This window comes from Juglans regia, chromosome 7 (genome assembly GCF_001411555.2).
Source record: "Juglans regia cultivar Chandler chromosome 7, Walnut 2.0, whole genome shotgun sequence".
Taxonomy (NCBI): Eukaryota; Viridiplantae; Streptophyta; class Magnoliopsida; order Fagales; family Juglandaceae; genus Juglans; species Juglans regia.
The window spans coordinates 34,332,627-34,352,353 of NC_049907.1; the positions used below are offsets into that span (position 1 = coordinate 34,332,627).

Sequence of the window (19,727 nt, forward strand, 5' to 3'; positions counted from 1 at the left end):
TGGATAAGCTAATCACTTTACCGGGAATCTCGGCTCGAATTTGGAATGGGATTTTTGAGGATGAGTAAAAATTCGAAAATTTTATTCTGGATCCAGCTTTGCTTTGATTTCAACAAAACGAAATCGGAGTTGAAGTGAGATTTTTTTTTTTTTAATTTTTCAGTGCGAGTCAAAAATATCGCTGGCTGATTCCGACTTTGAATCTGGTTCCGAATCCGACTTTGATATTGTACATATATTATAAAAATATATATTTATTTATAAATTTATCATATGAAATAATCTATTTACAATTATAAATTGTACAATTATCGTATAGTCTCTTTGAAAAAAATAAATAAAATATAAAATTTACGTGAAAAAAATTAATTTTTTAATAATAAATCTCACAATTTTTCAAAACGATTACGCGATATTTACATATTTCACGATTGTATATAGAATTACTCTTACATATATATTAGTATAGTTATATATTTATATAATATTTTTTTTATAAGTAGTTATATAGTTATATAATTAAAATTTATATAATTAAATTTAATAATATACTAGTATGAGTTAATTATTATAAAATTATAACTATCTATAAACATCATAATATTACTACCAAACATAATCAAATATAAAAATAAATTAGACATTAAAATTTAAACAAATATAGTATGATAAATTAATAACACATACTAATTTATTAAAATATAATAATATATAATTAGATACTAAAAATAATATATAATACTATAATATGAAAATATCTAATTAGACACTAAATTATAAGTTTAATATAAAAATAAGTTAAATATTAATATAGAAATAAATTAATAATAAATAATTTAGTCTTAATTTTAGATTTTTTAAAAGAATTGTAATTTGAAAGTTCATATTTTTTTTTAAATAGGCTAAATATGAAGTTAAAATGATGCCAAAACTGAAACTTCAAATCCAACTTCATTCCAACAAAATGGAAATCGGATGGAATCCAACTAAGTCGGTGCAACTGTTCATTCGATACATCATACTGTTAATATGTGAATGATGATAAATGTTTTCAGTATTATTTAATATAATTAAAATAAGATGAGAGTGATATATAATATTATTTAACTTAAAAACATGTGTACGTAAATTTTAAAGTAGGAAAATTAAAAAAGAATAAAAAGAATAGCTTATTATACCGACAATACATGAGACCCAACACAACGCTTATCGACCTCATATTTCTAACCGGAATCATCAGGATTTTATCTCTAGAAATCGAATAAATGAACATGAAAAGCAAACCCCGGAATATCTAAGACGATGATAAATAACAATACCGACAGAAACAGATAAGAAAATCATAATTTGTGTAATAAGAGGTACAATAATCCTTATTCAAATCACTTGCTTCGTTAAGTATAACAGTAATACACAAACCCAATCGAAACCCACACACATATATATATATATATATAAGGGAAAATAAAAGGCTAAAAAAGGGAGTGAAATTGAAAAATAAAAGAAAAAAAATAGAGTAGAAAAATTAGCGTCTGCAGCGAGTGATGGTACTGCACCCGCGACTGTAGGGATTGGCCTGTGCTCCGGGTCGGCAATTGTAGTAGGACGCGCCACGTCGAGAGCAGGGCACACTGTTCCTCCTCAGCGCACCGTAGCTTATGTACTGCCTCGTGGCCAGAATGCGGCGGTTGCTCTCCGAATCCATCGCGAACTCCGAGTCCAATTCCTCGTAGCCACCAGACATCAGGCACTCGGCGATCGAGCCGCGGCACTCCGATTTCATCGGGAAGAAGCCCAGCTGGCGGTGGTCACCACCACCGAAGGAATCGATGGGTGAGGATGAGCAGAGCATCAAATGGGCGGCCAGGATCGCACATATCACGAAAAAACCGCAGGTGTTTGCGCGTGCCATTTTCGAGAGAGAGAGAGAGAGATGCGTATTGCTGTTTATGCTGGGAATGAGGGTAGGTTTGGGATTATAAGTGACGGCTGGAGAGAAAACGCCACTGTGTTTAGAAATAATTACGGGAAGTAACACTTGACTTCGGGGGGCGTTTGCTTGCTTGTAATCTAAGGATGTCTTTGTGGACACCCACTAGGGCCACTAGTCAAGCTTTAGGACCTTATTAATAGGTTGATTTGTCTCTTTATTTTCAAAAGAATTATGAGCTGTTTTAATAGAGAGGCCAGTTAGTGGACAGCAAGTGCGTGAGTCTGACGATTGGGCAAACGCCAAATGATTCCTTCTGCGAATCAAATAACAGTCCCTTTCCAGAAAAGAAATACAAAAAGTTGAGCATTTTATAGTTCAATAAAATCTATGGGCCAGTTTTATCCATCCTTTTCTGCATTTATATAAAATTTATTAATTACTGATCTTGGTTTCAAGTGGCATTTTCATCAAATGTCGTGTTATTAAAAGAGATTTATTTTTATCAGATAAGCCTTATAAATATATATATATATTTTTAATTTTATTGAATCTTAATCTTATTGTCTTTTTAATTATACGTCATCTTATTATAAGATGAAAATACTATATATATCCGTACACTAACCCGTCATCATGTGCTGTAAACAAGGTTATTATCAACTCAATGAATTTTATTTTGAACTTTTGAAATCATGTTAATATGGATCGTCCTACATAAAGTAGGTTCTAGTAAGTGATTATCATAATTATGGGACAAATTCCCCAAAACCCGCCAGCCTTAAAGTTAATTAAGACCTCCCACCTGAACCACTTGAAGAGCACTAGGAGAAAATTAGGGGTCGGCTCCGACTTCGACGGAGTCGAAATGCTTACCTCCGACCTCTAATTCCGATTACGGTCAGAGGTCAAAAATTGCTCCGACTCTAATTAGTGTTCGGAGCTCGAAGCTCTGATCGGGCTTGGCCCCACGGCCCAATATCCAACACCCAATCTGAAATTAAGATTGACCCACCCATGTTTAAAAATATTTCAAAAAATAAAATAATGTAAAAAATAATTAAAAAAATCTAAAATACTGTAAAGAATAAGTTAAAAAGCTAAAACTTAAATACAATAACTAAATCAAACTACAAATCGCAAACGATAAATTTAAAATTTAAAATTACAAATCGTAATAAATTTAAATTTACAGCACCAAAATATTCATAATGTCATAGATTTCATTCAAATATGAAATCGCCACAATCCCCCACATCAGTTTTGACAATCCATGCATTTGAGTCGATGACTTGATAATAATTTTCAATTTTCCTGCATGAAGTTTTATTGATCAGATGCACTATCCTTTTTTTAGCCATTTAACTTTAGACTTCTAAACAATCATCCGAGTGATATATGACATAAAATAGGATACATTATGAACTCACCTCCACTTCTAATTTTGATGAGTTTTCCATGACGGTAATTTCCAAAATTGAGTTTCTCACCAATAAAGGGGTCATCCCATGGTGCGTCCTTCTCAATCATCCACAATTAGTCTGTGATTCACAGCTAGGTCTACAAAATCATAAAAATTAAAATTAAATAATGAAACCATTAAAATTATTTTAAAAATATTTAAAATCATAAATTTACCTGATTCAAGACTATAACTCTCAACATCAACAGTATCTACTCCAATAGGCGTTGAACTTAACCAGTTTTGTGTACAAACAAGGGCCTCGATGTTGGTCGGAGATAATGAACTTTGATAAGCATCCAAGACATAACCTCCAATGCTAAACGCCAACTTAGATGCAACCGTAGTGATAGGAATGACTAGTACATCCCTGACTATTCAGGAAAGGATCCTTAATCCAATCTTATACAATCGCCAACTTATATTGGGGGTTAAGGATCGCTACCACAAATAATAATATATTTATCTTCTCTACATCCCTCAATATTTATTATATTTGTATTTCATCGTCATAGTCATTGCATTCAATAAACCCACACTGTCAGTACAACTCTCTTGCAAGTGGTCATAAAGTCCCTAGAGCTCATTGAAGTACATATTCGTAGTAGAATATTTTGTCCCAGATATCTGCACAGTTATGTCATAAAATAACTTTAAAAATTGAACAAAATACCTGACATTCGCCCAATCAACTGTGTCCGGCGTACCAAGCCCCTTTCTCCCCCCAACTGACTTCAGCAAAGCATACCTCATGCCTCCATCCTCGACCTCTATCCGCTTGAACGTTATTTAGTACTTCTATGCTACATCCAACATCATGTATGTAGAGTTCCATCGAGTCGAAACATCCAGTTGCAACATACTGGAAGATATGATCTTAAGTTGTTCGGCTATTGCCTTAAACTGCCAGAACCGTTAGGAGAAGCCCTCACATATCTCACAAGGTTCTAGACTTTAATAACGGAATCATCAACATCCATGAACCTCTCAGAAACTATGATGTTGATGATATGTGCACAACATCGAACATGGACAAACTAGTTTTCACGAACGATATCCTCATTTACCGTCATATTCCGCTTAAATCAATCAATAGCAGTGTCATTCGCACTAATATTGTCAACCGTGATACAAATCACTTTTTTGATCCCCCAATCCTTTATATAATCATCTATCTCCTTGCCAATTGATGACCCATTGTGATCAATAATTTCTTTGAAACTGATAATCCGCTTTTGTAACTTCCATTCATTGTCAATAAAGTGGGATGTGTGTGATACACATGTAACCCACATTCTATGTGGAGGTCCATGTATTAATCGTAAATGATACTCTCTGGCTAGTGGTGACAAACATTTCCTTCATCGCTGCCTTCTCATTGGCATGCATCTTCAAACAATCATGCATCACAGTATACCGTGAAGGCATGGGAAATCATGGCTCTAAAGTGTGCACAAATTTGTGGAAGCCTACCTTATCAACTGTGGTAAAAGGTATCTCATCAGTGATGATCGTCTAATTAGTTACCACCAGCCCTTTGTGTATCTTATACCGATGGCAGCCCGTAAGATGTGCTCTTAATACTGACGTGTCTTACTTCTTCAAATGACAATCGCATAGTTGCCCACAGTAGTGGCATCGAGCCTGCGGGTTCTCACAATCACTAGGAACTTTGGTGAAATGTTTCCATGTCTACGACTTTTTTTTACTAGGTCATGCAAGTATATAGGCCTCAATATTCATCAACTCCTCCTCCTCATTAAGCATATCAACATCTTCTAAAATTATTGGGACTCGACTACCTGCACAGGAGATAGCTGCTCTAGATGGGGGTCTACGGCCAGAAGTACCTGTTGGTGACGCCAATGGCTGTACATCATCCTCTTGTGGAGAATCGCGACGAGATAATATAACATCCATAATTTGAGCAAATAATATGAAACAATTAATTGACAACCGTTATTTAACATTTTATGAAAAATCTACAAATTGAAAACACATTGAAAAGGAAAAAAATATGTGTCTATTCGTGTTTGTGATTTTAAAAATAAATAAAACACAAAAATTTGAATGTCAGCTTAAGCCACACTCGAGCGAAGGCTCGATCGAACAATCTATGTGATGTTCGCTCGAGCCATACTCAAGCGAATACTCGAGTGAACAATATGTGTGATGTTCGCTCGAGCCACACTAGAGCGAAAGCTCGATTGAACATTCTATGTGATGTTCACTTGTGCCACACTCAAGGCGAAGGCTCGATCGATTAATCTGGGTGACGTTTGCTTGAGCGTCACTTTGAACAAAAACACTCGAATTTTCAAAATCTAAATCCCTCAATTTTTAAATTTAACAGCCTAAAAATCAAAATCATTGAAATGCAAAGCACAAATCATTGAAATGAACAACAAATCAAACACATTTCACAAATTTCAAACCACAATGTTTAAATACAATGATTTTGGAACCCTAAAATTCTACAAAAAAACGGAGTGGCTTATAATTTGTGATGAACTCTGGAATGTGGCTCGCGGCGGCCTCAGGTGACGGCAGACGGCGGGAAACTGAGGGAGGTGAACTTCACGAAGCACAGTGTGGGCTGTGGAGAAGGGGAACTGTTGTGCGAAAGTAGGGGGTCTTGAATTTTGGACCCCTTTCTCCACGAAAAGACGTTCCGCTTTCTAGCAGAATGACGTAGTTTAGCCTCCCCCTGCGTTTTGGATCCGCTTGAGTGAAACGACGTTGTTCCTCTTAAAGTGGAACGACATTGTTTTGATATATTATTTTTTAAAAAATAAAAGTTGGAGTTCGGAGCCCATGTGGGCTCTAACTCCAAATTCTACAAATTCCGTCAAAATTAGAACCTTGTCGGAATTTGGTCGAAGGAGAAAAATCGGAAATTTTGCTCACTCCTAGAGAAAGCAAACAAATACGGCCTTTGGTCATATCAACTAGCCCCTGATATTGCTGTTGATTTTTTCGGTGTAGCATGGCATCCACCTTGCGTCTGCTGAAAAGTTTACGGAAATCAAAGTATACAAAGCATAGTTATAAACATCTAACGATTAGGCAATTTGGGTCTAATTAATAGAAACCCAATATTAATTGATTTATTTATTTATTTATACAGAAGAAGATCAGGATACCCATGATATATATGGATCAATATTGCATATTCGATAGATTCAATTCTAGTAAAAACTACCACAAAACTCGCCCTCTAAACTAGTAATTTTTTAATAAAAGGCCTTATATGGAGGAGTGACAAAACTGATGCGAAGATCTTTTTGAGTTGATATTCGATTGCTCATCCAGTGCTGTTATTCTCTTGACTTGCTGGTGATGATTTGACTCTTGAGTCTCAGTAGATATTAATTAGGTCCATCCGAACTACGTACATAAACCCGCCATGAAGTACCTAGAAATATTTAGTTCTTTATATATGTTTTGTTTGTAATTTCTTCGGGCCTCCATTGGCCACGACTCAAAACGGGCCAGTGGTTGGAGTACTGTTAATGTTTCCAACTTTGCTATAGGAAATTAAGCAGGAACTGGGGTTTTATTTGGAGGAGGTGGGCGGGATATCTGTGTGTTTTATGTGACAATTAGATAGAAAAGGGATGATAGGATGTGAGAGTACTTGATATAAAAACTAGCTAGGATTCTCGAAGTTGAGCATTTGACTAAGTAATTGACCCTTCTCTCTCCACTCCACTCCACAAACACAAACCTTGAAGCTCGTGGAGAGACACCTTAAAAATAGCCATACAAGGACTTGGTCTCTCGCCATGAATCCATACTTTCATTCTTCCTAGGTTCCCATGTACATGATACATCTCTCTCTCTCTTTCTCCAATCAAAATTCCTAACTTGCCCAACATTGTTTTTCCTAAGTTGGTGGTGAAGAACCTTAATTATCGAATTACATCGCTTTTCCACACATGTAGGATTCAGGTGTAGTCTGTTTACAAACATATTTGGCTTTCCTCGAGATTTTCGATGATCTAGTCATTGAAATGAAATGCAGCTTGATCGTAGAAAAGTTTTTCTTCCTCGGAATGCTAGTACGTCATGTCACTACGCCTCGTCTCAAATGGTGCATTCCCTATTATGGTAAGAAGCCTTGTGCAGTTAATTTCTTAGAGATTTCAAGGATTTAGAGGTTCGTACCTTCTCCTTCCAAATGCTATAAGCCCTCCAGCTATGATAAATATAAAAGAAGAAAAACGAACATATATTAAATTTGGTATAGCAGAAGATAATAATGGCATCCCAATCCAGCCAAACATCAAAGAAGAACATGCGCAGCGCTAGAGGCACTTCCGACGGTTCTCAAGGAAGTCGTGATTTTAGCGGGCAAACTGTTAAATTTGCTAGACGAACTTCAAGTGGACGGTATGTTAGTCTGTCAAGAGAAGATCTTGATGTCATGTCTGGAGAATTTTCGGGGGACTACATGAACTACACCGTGCACATGCCTCCGACGCCGAATAATCAGCCAATGGACACGTCTGTGGCCGTCAAGGCAGAAGAGCAATACGTTTCGAATTCTCTTTTCACAGGGGGATTCAAGTTTCAACAGCGTGACACGCGCACATCTCATGGACAAGGTGATCGAGTCAAAGGTGAGCCATCCTCAAATGGCTGGAGCCAGGGGCTCTGCGTGTTCTATGCCAGTATGTGATGGCAAGGTGATGAAAGATGAAAGAGGAGCCGACGTGATCCCTTGTGATTGTAGGTACGTACTATTTGTTGGTATATTAATTTTTTACGTTGTCACTGATCAGGTCTAAAACTTTTATGCAAAATAATTAATGAGCATTGTTATACAACCTCTTAACTTCCATATATTATATTTTTTTAAAATTTTTAAAATTTTTAATATTTTTTTTAAACTTTTTTTGAGTTTATTCTTTTTAAACTAATTCAATTTTTCTATTTATTATTCATATATTAAATATTTGATAAAAGAAAAAAATAATAAAAATTAAAAAAAAATAGTATATGGAGATTGTGTGAATAGTAGGAAGTTATGTAGATTTTTTGATAATTATAAGTGTAAAGATTTATTCCACAGTCCCCTTTGTACAAAACTCAAAATAACAAAGATTGATATCAAAATACATTGATAGAACTAGCAAGATTCGAAGTAATACAAATCTCAAAACATAATCAGAAAATAACAAGAAAACAGAACAATATCAAGAATAATAATAAAAGAAATAAAGAATAAAGGAAATTAATAAAAAATCAACATAACATATTTACGTAGTTCGACCCTAATGGTCTACGTTTATGGTAGGAATGACCTAAAAGTTTGATTGATAATTGATATCCTTCACAGAGAAGCCTTAGAACCACACATATTTATAAGGCCCTCATCTCACAACAGAAAATCGCACAAATTTTCTCCTCAAAGTGAAACCCTAAGCAATACCCTAGTTTATTCCCTCTTTGTTCTCTCTCTCTCTCGAAGCCTCTCAAAACCAGAATGACAAATACAATGAATTAGGGTTTCCATATATCGGGTTAGTAATGAATATATGATGAAACAGATGTCAACACGTGTCATGATCCTGCGGCTTGAGTTTGATTCTTTTCTAGTGCAACTTATGAGTCATGTGATCAATTAGCTCAGTGTATTAATCTCCAAAGATTTCAGAATCAGCCACTTGTCCACCATTTAAAGGTCATAAGAAAGAGGATTAGAGATTAAAAGCAACAAATAAATAAATGTATTGACATAACATTTACAATAAGGAATATAAAGCAGGTCAATTAGGAAAAATATATCTAAATTGAAAGGATTATAAGTAAGGATTATAAAGCAGGTCAAATAATGCACAATTGAAATATGTTGCCTAGGTTTAAAATTTGTAGAGACTTCTACATGGATGCGCAAAAAGGAAGTGGTCTATGCCCAGGTTGGAAGGAGCCATACAAAGCTGATACGACGATGATCCACAAGACTTTTCAAAAGGAGCACTACCATTGCCAGCCCCTGCAGGAGGCTCGAAGAAGGATCCCAAAAATATGTCTTTGATGAAGAGGAACCAAACTGGAGAATTCGATCATAACAGGTGGTTGTTTGAGACGAAAGGTACGTATGGCGTTGGAAATGCCTATTGGCCACAAGATGATATCTATGGCAAGGACAATGATGATGGGTTCAAGGGTGGCATGAAGGAAACGATGGACAAGCCTTGGAAACCCCTAAGTCGAAAAATGCCAATTCCAGCCGCCATTATCAGCCCCTACAGGTTAACATGCATATATCCAAGTTACCCTATCTTGTTTTACTTGAAAATAGAAAGCATTTTTCATATTTGAGATTACTCTGATGTAACACCTAATTGTAATGATACATATAACAAGATGATAAGAGAATTTCTTATGAAACAGGTTGCTAGTCCTTGTTCGGCTGGTGGTTTTGGGTTTCTTCTTGCAATGGAGACTGACACATCCAAACAAGGATGCAGTATGGTTGTGGCTCATGTCAGTGGTGTGTGAGGTATGGTTTGCGTTTTCTTGGGTCCTTGACCAGATTCCTAAGCTCTGCCCCATCAACCGTTCCACCGACCTTCAGGTTCTTCATGACAAGTTTGATATGCCATCACCAGCGAATCCCACTGGTCGTTCTGACCTTCCTGGTGTTGACCTATTCGTGTCCACAGCTGATCCCGAGAAAGAACCACCTCTCGTCACTGCTTGCACCATCCTTTCAATCCTGTCCGTTGATTACCCAGTGGAAAAAATTGCTTGTTACGTTTCTGATGATGGAGGTGCCCTCCTGACCTTCGAGGCAATGGCTGAGGCTTCAAGTTTTGCTGATTTATGGGTTCCATTTTGTCGAAAACATGATATTGAGCCAAGGAATCTTGAGACTTACTTCAGCTTAAAAGTAGACCCAACCAAGAACAAAAGTAGGTTGGATTTTGTGAAGGATAGAAGGAAGGCCAAGAGGGAGTTCGACGAGTTCAAGGTAAGGATAAATGGACTTCCAGACTCAATTAGGAGGAGATCGGAAGCATTCAATGCGAGGAAGGAAATGAAGATGATGAAGCACATGAGGGAGAGCGCCGGAGCTGATCCTTTGGATCCAATCAAGGTCCAAAAGGCCACATGGATGGCTGATGGCACCCACTGGCCTGGTACTTGGTCCGTCCGTGCTAGTGAACATGCCAAAGGTGACCATGCAGGAATTCTTCAGGTACACTACTACTGGTGAATCGATCTACTTAATGAGGAACTATTATAAATGCTTTAATTTGGATTACATGATTTCAAATCAATATTGCTGATTTGCAAAGGCTAAACAATGCACGCACAGGTGATGTTGAAGCCCCCTAGTAGTGATCCACTTATGGGAGGGGTAGACGAAAGAATCATAGACTTCTCCGATGTGGATATACGCCTCCCCATGTTTGTATACGTATCAAGAGAAAAACGGCCTGGCTATGATCATAATAAGAAAGCCGGTGCCATGAATGCCCTTGTGCGAGCTTCTGCCATCTTGTCCAATGGCCCATTCATTCTCAATCTTGATTGTGATCATTACATCTACAACTGCAAAGCTATACGTGAAGGAATGTGCTTCATGATGGGTGAGAACATTTGCTACATTCAATTCCCACAGAGATTTGAAGGCATTGATCCTTCTGACCGTTATGCCAACCACAATACTGTGTTCTTTGATGGCAACATGCGTGCCCTCGACGGTGTGCAGGTATTTTGCATTTGGGATAAAAATATGAGTATGTTGCGTAAAAGGGTGTGTAAATATTATATAATGATTTTAAAAAAGAGTTAAATTTATTATTAAAAAATTAATTTTTTTTATGTTAATTTTATATTTATTTATTTTTTTTTAAATAATTGCATAACATTTATATATTCACGACTGTAACTATTATTTTTAAAAAAATATATATAAATTCTAATACGCAGTACTTTTATTAAAAATTCAGGAAAATTATCATGTAGCACTATTATTAATTATGTCGACTATGCAGGGCCCAGTTTATGTGGGAACAGGTTGCATGTTTAGGCGGTTTGCACCTATGGGTTCGACCCACCACAACCAGACAAAATTTCTCAAAGTACAAACTCTGAGATGCAAACCTTAGAGGCAGATGAGCTTGATCCCGATCTTGATGTGAGTAGACTTCCCAAGCGTTTTGGAAATTCTACAATGCTGGCCGAGTCCATACCCATAGCTGAGTATCATGGTCGCCCTTTGGCTGATCATTCTGCAATCAAGTATGGACGGCCTCCTGGCATTCTCCGGACCCCACGCGATCCCCTTGATGCCACAACCGTTACTGAAGCCGTCTCTGCCATTTCTTGCTGGTACGTGATCTTTTTTAATATGATTCATCATGTGATTCTTATAAGCACAAACTTAAAAAACATTTAGAAAATTTTGTTGTTCAAACAGTACCATCCCTTACGCTATCGCGTAGTACTTCAATTCAGGACTTTGTGCAATTTCATTTTTAAAGAGAGTTAGTGATCTACATACAGTTCTATTAGAAATTTTATTTACAGTCTTGAGTAGAAGATTACGTGTACAGTCTCACTAATGAATGAAAAAAAAAATTTATTTTAAAAATGATATTATTATAAGAAAAAATTTACTCATCATCCTCACACCACACACTACATTTAATTTTTTTAATTTTTTTCTCTTAACAAATGTGTAATGGATAGATGACGAGTAGAAGAACTCAAATAATTAGTTTAGAAAGAATAAAACAAAACAAAATTTAAAAAATTTGAAAAAAATAAAAATAAATGTGATATTTGGTGTGAGCTTTTGGACATAACTATATGGGCTTGCATGAGCAGTGCTCATTTAGGAACTGTATATAGACTAACTCATTTTAAAAATAACATTACGTGATATGAGCTCAATTATAAGAAATACGATTACCCTTGTTAATTTCTTGTCTATCAACGTTAATAAATCGAATCATATATCACCACATGTAAATCTTATTATACATTTTCTTAATTAAAAACACATTTAAATTATATAAAAATAAGACATGTTGAAGGCCATGACTCGTGGTGGCTAGCTAGCTAGTGGCGTTTAATGTTTTATTTAAATATATATATATAATCATTTTTTATAACTGTAAAAATATATTTCTTGTTCTTTATTTTTTTATTAATTTTATACATCAGGGAGGGAGATTCCATCTTTGATTCTTTGATAAAAAAACAAAGATGTCACCCATTGGTCCAAAGACCTCGGCTGTCTAAAAGACTTCATTAAAGTTTTGTAGACAGCATCGCGCATCATGTGTTTTCGGTTAGTGTTGATGTACATAAAAATGAACGAAAGTCCGATCTCTAATTAATAAACTCATACTACAATATCGCGCATGAGATTATTTCTTAAAAAAATGGCACATGATCATCATGAGGGGCTTAACACAAGTGATCAAAATTGTGTGTATTTCATGATAGGTACGAAGATAAGACTGAATGGGGTGATCGGGTTGGTTGGATTTATGGTTCAGTCACGGAAGATGTTGTGACAGGATACCGAATGCACAACCGTGGGTGGAACTCCGTCTACTGCATCACCAAGCGTGATGCATTCCGTGGTTCAGCTCCCATTAACCTCACTGATAGACTCCATCAGGTGCTCCGTTGGGCGACTGGCTCCGTCGAGATTTTCTTCTCCTCGAATAATCCCTTGTTGGGTTCAAGGCGCCTCATGTTTCTCCAGCGTTTGGCTTTGAAGAAATTTATGCACCTAACTCATCTCATAAAACCGGTTGTACAAGAGATGATTGCTCATTGCTTATAAACATGCCCAAGACCTTGTCCACAGTCAATGTGGGATTATTCCTCAACACCCTCCCTCACGTGCAGGCCAGTATTTTTTCTGATCCTTGTCACGGGGTAAGTAGTGTGGGCCCCCATTCGTCCTGTGGCTGGCTCTGATACCATGAAGAAATTTATGGACCTAACTCATCTCATAAAACCGGTTGTACAAGAGATGATTGCTCATTGCTTATAAACATGCCCAAGACCTTGTCCACAGTCAATGTGGGATTATTCCTGCTTACCTTAATGTTGGCATTTATCCTTTCACCTCCTTATTCCTTATTGTTTATTGCTTCCTCCCTGCACTCTCACTCATCTCCGGCAACTTCATCGTCCAAACTCTAAGCGTAGCGTTCTTAATCTATCTACTAGTCATAACAGTATGCCTCATCATGCTAGCCATCCTAGAGGTAAAATGGGCTGGTATAGGATTGGAAGAGTGGTGGAGGAACGAACAGTTTTGGCTCATTTCTGGAACCAGTGCTCACTTGGCCGCTGTGGTGCAAGGCCTACTCAAAGTGATTGCTGGGATTGAGATTTCCTTCACCCTGACTTCAAAGTCGGCCGGAGAGGATGCCGATGACTTCTTGGCAGAATTGCACCTTGTGAAGTGGACCTCATTGATGATTCCACCAATTGTTATTGCAATGGTGACTCATTTGTATCCGTTTGCAAAAGGTTTGATGGGGAGGAGAGGGAAGACACCGACGATTGTGTTTGTTTGGTCAGGTCTTATTGCAATCACACTTTCCTTGCTTTGGGTTGCCATTAGCCCACCCAAGGCAAGCTCAACAGAAGCTAGTGGAGGAGGATTTCAATTCCCTTGAACATAAACGATGGCTTTTAACCATGATCCGATCTATTGGATATCAATATATACAATTACAAGAAGGAGAAGCTGTATGACTTAGGGACTATAACATATTGCACCCATGCGAACGGAGAGCATTAAACTAATATCCAGGTGCATCATGGACTTCTCAAATTAGTACGAGAATCTGTACACACGCATGATTTTGTATGCCATGCATGATATATATTTTTTGTCTGTAAGTGAGTAGGCAATTAGAGACATTAGTTTCTGATCTTTGGAATCATGAAGTTCCCACTACAAGAAAATAGCATTTTTCCAGCGCCAAATTTCGTCGCAATAGATCAAAAAGTCGCCGCAAAAAAGTGACCAAATCCCAAATTCGCGAAAAAAATCAACGGCGAAATTAAAATCGCTGCAAATAAAGACTTGATGCGGTGATTTTTTTTGCAGCGATTTTAAAATCATGGGAAAAGCCTATTTTCTTGTCCACCATATATCATGATAGATTTAACATCAAGAGGAAAGTTATTAATGAAGAATGTAACATTTTTGGTAAAGCACAAGTTGGTCGAACTAATCAAGTCATCATGTCTACTAAATCCTCACTGATCAATGTAAAATATGAACTCTTAATTTTAGTATTTCTATTTCTCAAAGTGATTACATTGATATGTGAAATCATGATCAAACAACTCGGTCATTATTCTCAACTAAAAGAATGTTATACATTTCAAGTGAAATGAACGGGATCATATGGTTGGGCTTACGTACATATTGTGAAAAATGACTAGATCATGTGATATAACACCCCCTTCCTAAGAGTTAGGAGTGTCACGTAATTTTAATAAAATATTACCCGGCAAGAGATTTTATAAAAATTACGTGACACTCCTAACTCTTGGGAAGGGGGTGTTACAGTGTTATAAAAATTAAGATAAGTCGCTTATTAGCTTTCAATAGATAACACTGTGTTGTTATTGTTCTCATAATTACTATTATTAGTATTGTTTTAATTTTTCAACATACTAGTTATTGGTTAACTTAGAATATGACACTTGGTACCAGATACTTTTATTTAGCATAGATATTTAGAATTTTATGGATATTATGCTTATGTGTACTAGAGTCACATGTGCATATGGCTAGGACTATGTAATTAATTGAGCTAATTACTATTGGATTGGTTATGAGCCCTAAGCAGGCTAATGTTTAGAAATTGTGTATACTTCAAGACTAGATGATAGAAGGTGAAACTAAAAAGATTTTGCTTTTAATATTTATGGAATTTTATTCATGAGAATGAATGGGAATTGTCTTATATTTATGGAGTTTCTAGTTGAGAAAATTAGGAATGTGTTGAGTAGGTTTGAAGTTATGACATAAGTTCGTATATGGTGTTGGTATTACCTAATGACTGATGGAAGGTATATTACTTTAGGTAATGTGATTTCTCTTGCCTGGTATGATTTGGGACAAATGATTTTAGGAAAATTTCATGTATCGTGAAATTTCGTAGCAATAGAGTTATATAAAGAAATTGTGAAGTCAATATATTTTGAGACATTGAGATTTAAGTAGGGGTGTAACCGGTTCGGTCCGGTCCGGTTTTGGATAAAATCTAGGACCGAACCGATATGTACCGGTTTTATATTTTTCAAAAACCGATCACGCACCGGCTACCCTCCTAAACCGGTACTTCCGGTTTTACCGGTTTCTGGTCCGGTCCGGTCCGGTTTTTCGATTTTTTTAAAATGTAAATTTCACAATTTTTCATTAAAAATTTGTTTATAAAAAAAAAAATTGATTTAAAAAAAACTGTTTTATACCTTTATTAATATATTAGACTATATAATAGTATTAATATTAGACTATTGGTATAGTTATAAGTTATATATTAGTATTAGTTATAAACTTTTAGTGATTTAGTATTAACATTTTATGTAATAATTTATAAATTATAATAAGAAATTATTTCATATATGAATATATATGTTAAATATAAAATTTCACATAAAAATTTATAATTATACATTATATATAAAACTTATATATATTAATATTTAATATATATAAAATATTTTGTATAAAACTTATATATAAAAATATTATTTTTTTATTTTTTTTAATCAACCGGTCCGGTCCGGTCCAAAAAATTCCGGAACCGGAACCGGCCGGTTTTTACGTTTTAAAAACCGGTTCCGGTTCAAAACCGGTAAAACCGGTCCGGTCCGATCCGATTTTCCGGTTTGAGTTTACACCTCTAGATTTAAGGTTTATAAGGAGAAGATGATTGATAAGTTTAAAGATCCAATAAGCACAGAAGGAATGCCATGCCAAGAAATATTTGTAGTTTGATTAATGTTGCTAAGCGTAAAATTGAGGTACTTGTTAATGGGCTAGACATGGATGCTAGACAAGCATAAAGCATAATTAGAGTAAAACATTGGAGACATGGGCCCATAACCATATAGTATTTCAATTTTAAAAATTTTAGGATCGAGATATTTTAGAGACCTTGAACTTTGGAGAGTTTTAAATTGATATATATTTGAGATTATTAATATATGAGGAGATTTATTTATCATTTTATGTGGAGAGTTTATTTACTATTTCATGTGGAGATTGTTACTTTCTATTTATTTGGGTGATATTATTAGTAGGTTTTTAATTGAACTCATGGTTAAGGTTTACATCTTCAGACTCAAATAGAAGTATGATGGTAGCCACTATACATGCACGTGTGTGTATAAGGGAGTTGGAGAATATGCAAGGTTATGGATAAATATAGGAGGACTAAAACTCGTGGAATAAATATTAGGCTCGACTAATTGATCGAGAATCTAAAATAGAAATATGGAAAACATGTGACAGACAAGTATGTAGGTTGCTTTAGGTAATAACAAATCCGAAGACGAAATTTTTATGAGGAGGGGAGTTTGTAACAACTTGGAATAATATTTTTATGGTTGGAATATAGATAATTTTATTGGGTCTAAATTAGGTTTAATTGGCCAATATTATTGGATGTTGATGGGCTATTCACTACAACATCATAGGCCTTTTTTCACGAATTTTTTTTCCAAGACAAACCATGGTGGGAAATACTTGATTGATGCCACAAAATCGGTCCATGGCATATGGAACTACTTTTTGCATAGACATCACTACAGCCCACTCTAATTCATTGTAATAAGTGTCTTTTTCCCACAAAAACAAGTCGCCGGAAAAGAAAATGCCCAAATATACACGGGGTGTAAAAACTGAGGTTGCATTTGGATGAAAACTTGGTGGGAATAGGATTCTCTCTCATTTCACATGGTAAAATTTCCATTCTCCTCATACCAAAATCTACCAAATTGAAGGTGAAATCTCTAGTATTTCTTACATTTATTGGCCACATCCCGTAACTGATGCTTGTGGATTGGGTCAATTAGGGCTTGGGGAGAGAATTTTGCAGAGAGGAGTGTCGGCATCCACTAGTTGGAGGGACTTCCACGACTTGCGTCCACCACATTCAACCCCAGAAGCATCGGTGGAGCTTCCAACGTTGCCGACCTCATGGATTGTATTAAGCTGGTTGGACCTCGAGCTCCAGCGAAAATGGAACATGGGGTGGCGTCACTGCGTCCCTCCATGGATTCCAGCCTGAGACACTTTTGCTTGAGTGAGCAAAGGGGTTCGCATGGTTCTCGGTCGGAGTTGTCCACAGACTGGTCTATGGCATCACCACTCTCGCATCGCTCTCTGGCACTCTGAATAGTTTATGTAAGGGTTAGTTCTCTATTTTGCGTTTCAGTAATCTTCATGTATGGGTTTTAGTTGCTTTTAATTTGGAATTACAGTTAGGACTCATATGCATGGTTTAGATTTTGCTTAATTTTTTTGTAAAATTCAACTGGGTTTTTCATAGTATTTGTTTGCATGGTTATTTCATCACGTATAGCCACTTAGCCACCTATTATCTCTTTTGATTTTAGGCAATTATGTGATCAAATCAGTTCTTTCGATTTCATCATTGGCATTTGTCATTTATGGTTTGTCACGAACACTAGCCATTGTGGAGTACTTGGTATGGATGGATTCTTGAATTATGTGGTTGGTAATGGCCATTACCAACCCATATTTGTAGGGGAACATCATTATTCAACCTTGTATTCTACCTTTCACGAGCTTTGTGGTTCTAAAACCAATAAAAGACTTTATTGCCTTAAAACTTTCCATTATGTCGCAGCCTACATGAGAAATTGAATGAATTAGTAGCCCATTATTGATGACTTGACTAGGCATGCATGCATGCTCAACTTCTCGATCTATGATCAGATATTTCTCTCTGGTGGTATGCATTTTGCCCCCATAAACGATCAAAACAAGTATTTCCCTTCCATCATGTCGATTTCTCCACAAAAAAAATGTGAGATTTTCTATTATTTTACTAAAAAAAACCATTCTATCGAAATATTGTCAAATATCTTCTAGCTACCACTCGATCTCAAGAAACAAAGTCAGTCAAAAGCCTTAAATGCTATAAGGCATGCTGAATTTGAATATTTTTAATTAATGGTATAAAAACTAAGGACTCTGATCATCAGTGAGCTAAAAATGCAAAAAGTAAAGAGGAAAGAGAGAATTACAATTAAGCTTATTTAAAACAATTACATGAGAGCCTGACTACTGTTGAACTAGTTGAAAGTTACAAAAGAAACTTCAATAACATGCCTTTGTACATTTACGAACTGTCCCCCACCTAAAACTTAACCACCAATAGCACCCATAAAGAGAGATGGAACCATAAATGCTATAGGAACAATATCAAACATATTGAGGTTTGCCTTTTGTTTTTCCTAAATCCTAAAGTAAGATTAAGCTTATTACTATCAATTCATACAAGTACAAGGCAGTAGAACCCTATTAAACAATAAATAAAAACTTGTCGCTTCCCAGTGTGGCTCCCCAAAAGAAAACATGCAATTTTGCTTTAATTGCATCGACTGTACGATAAGTAGGCTTTGACCAAGGTTGTTTGCCCAAAATAGATTTGTGTATATAATCAAATAAAGATATTGTCTGTAGCTAGTTCATAAAACAAACTTTGAGAAAATTTCCCCATTTTAATGATTCTGAGTGATGACAATCCACTCTCTATGGTGAGTCATGTGTTTATACTGTGTATCTAGTGATTTTATGGACAAAGAATCCGTTTAAAAAATTCAAGTATATGTCATATTCTCCTTCCACATAGAAGAGCTAGGCACCTAACCTAAACGTTGGTCTATTTTTTAAGAAAGTTACAAAACACAAAATATGTATCATTCAGAACTTAGCTAATTATATTATCATTACAAGGATCATTAGTTGTTTGGACCAACATTTGGGGGAATAAAGAAAGAAAAGATGTGATTATGTATTGGATCCCTCCCGTGATTGTTACATGTATGTTTCCGACCAATTAGCAATATCCAACCTAAAAAATTTTCTACCACAACTTTTGCCTTCTTTATTTTTATTTTCCTTTAGTTCAAACTTTCATTTTGTATTTTGAAGGATTAGTTTCGGTGCTGTACTTCTGTCTAGAAACAAAGAAAGTGAATCGGGAAAGGGGAAAGGAAAAGATCATAAACATGCCCACTTGAGAATTAAGACAAATTTGTTTGTTCTATAGCATCCAATGTCTTTATTTGTTAATGTGC

At 35.8% G+C, this 19,727-nt stretch overlaps 1 protein-coding gene and 1 pseudogene across 1 annotated transcript; one reads left to right on the top strand and one right to left on the bottom strand.

Annotated features, from left to right (window-relative positions):
* Positions 1-1,316: 1,316 nt before the first annotated feature.
* Positions 1,317-1,967, bottom strand: LOC108995084 (protein RALF-like 33). Its single transcript, XM_018970588.2, has one exon. It carries the CDS (start codon positions 1,910-1,912, stop codon positions 1,526-1,528), a length of 387 nt encoding a protein of 128 aa, XP_018826133.1. The 5' UTR covers positions 1,913-1,967; the 3' UTR covers positions 1,317-1,525.
* Positions 1,968-7,653: 5,686 nt separating this feature from the next.
* LOC108995085 lies at positions 7,654-14,053 on the top strand (annotated as a pseudogene).
* Positions 14,054-19,727: the final 5,674 nt, after the last annotated feature.

What these genes read in the sequence shown, in the direction of transcription:
- LOC108995084 (XM_018970588.2), bottom strand. Translation starts at nt 1,912, where the DNA reads ATGGCACGCGCAAACACCTGCGGTTTTTTCGTGATATGTGCGATCCTG.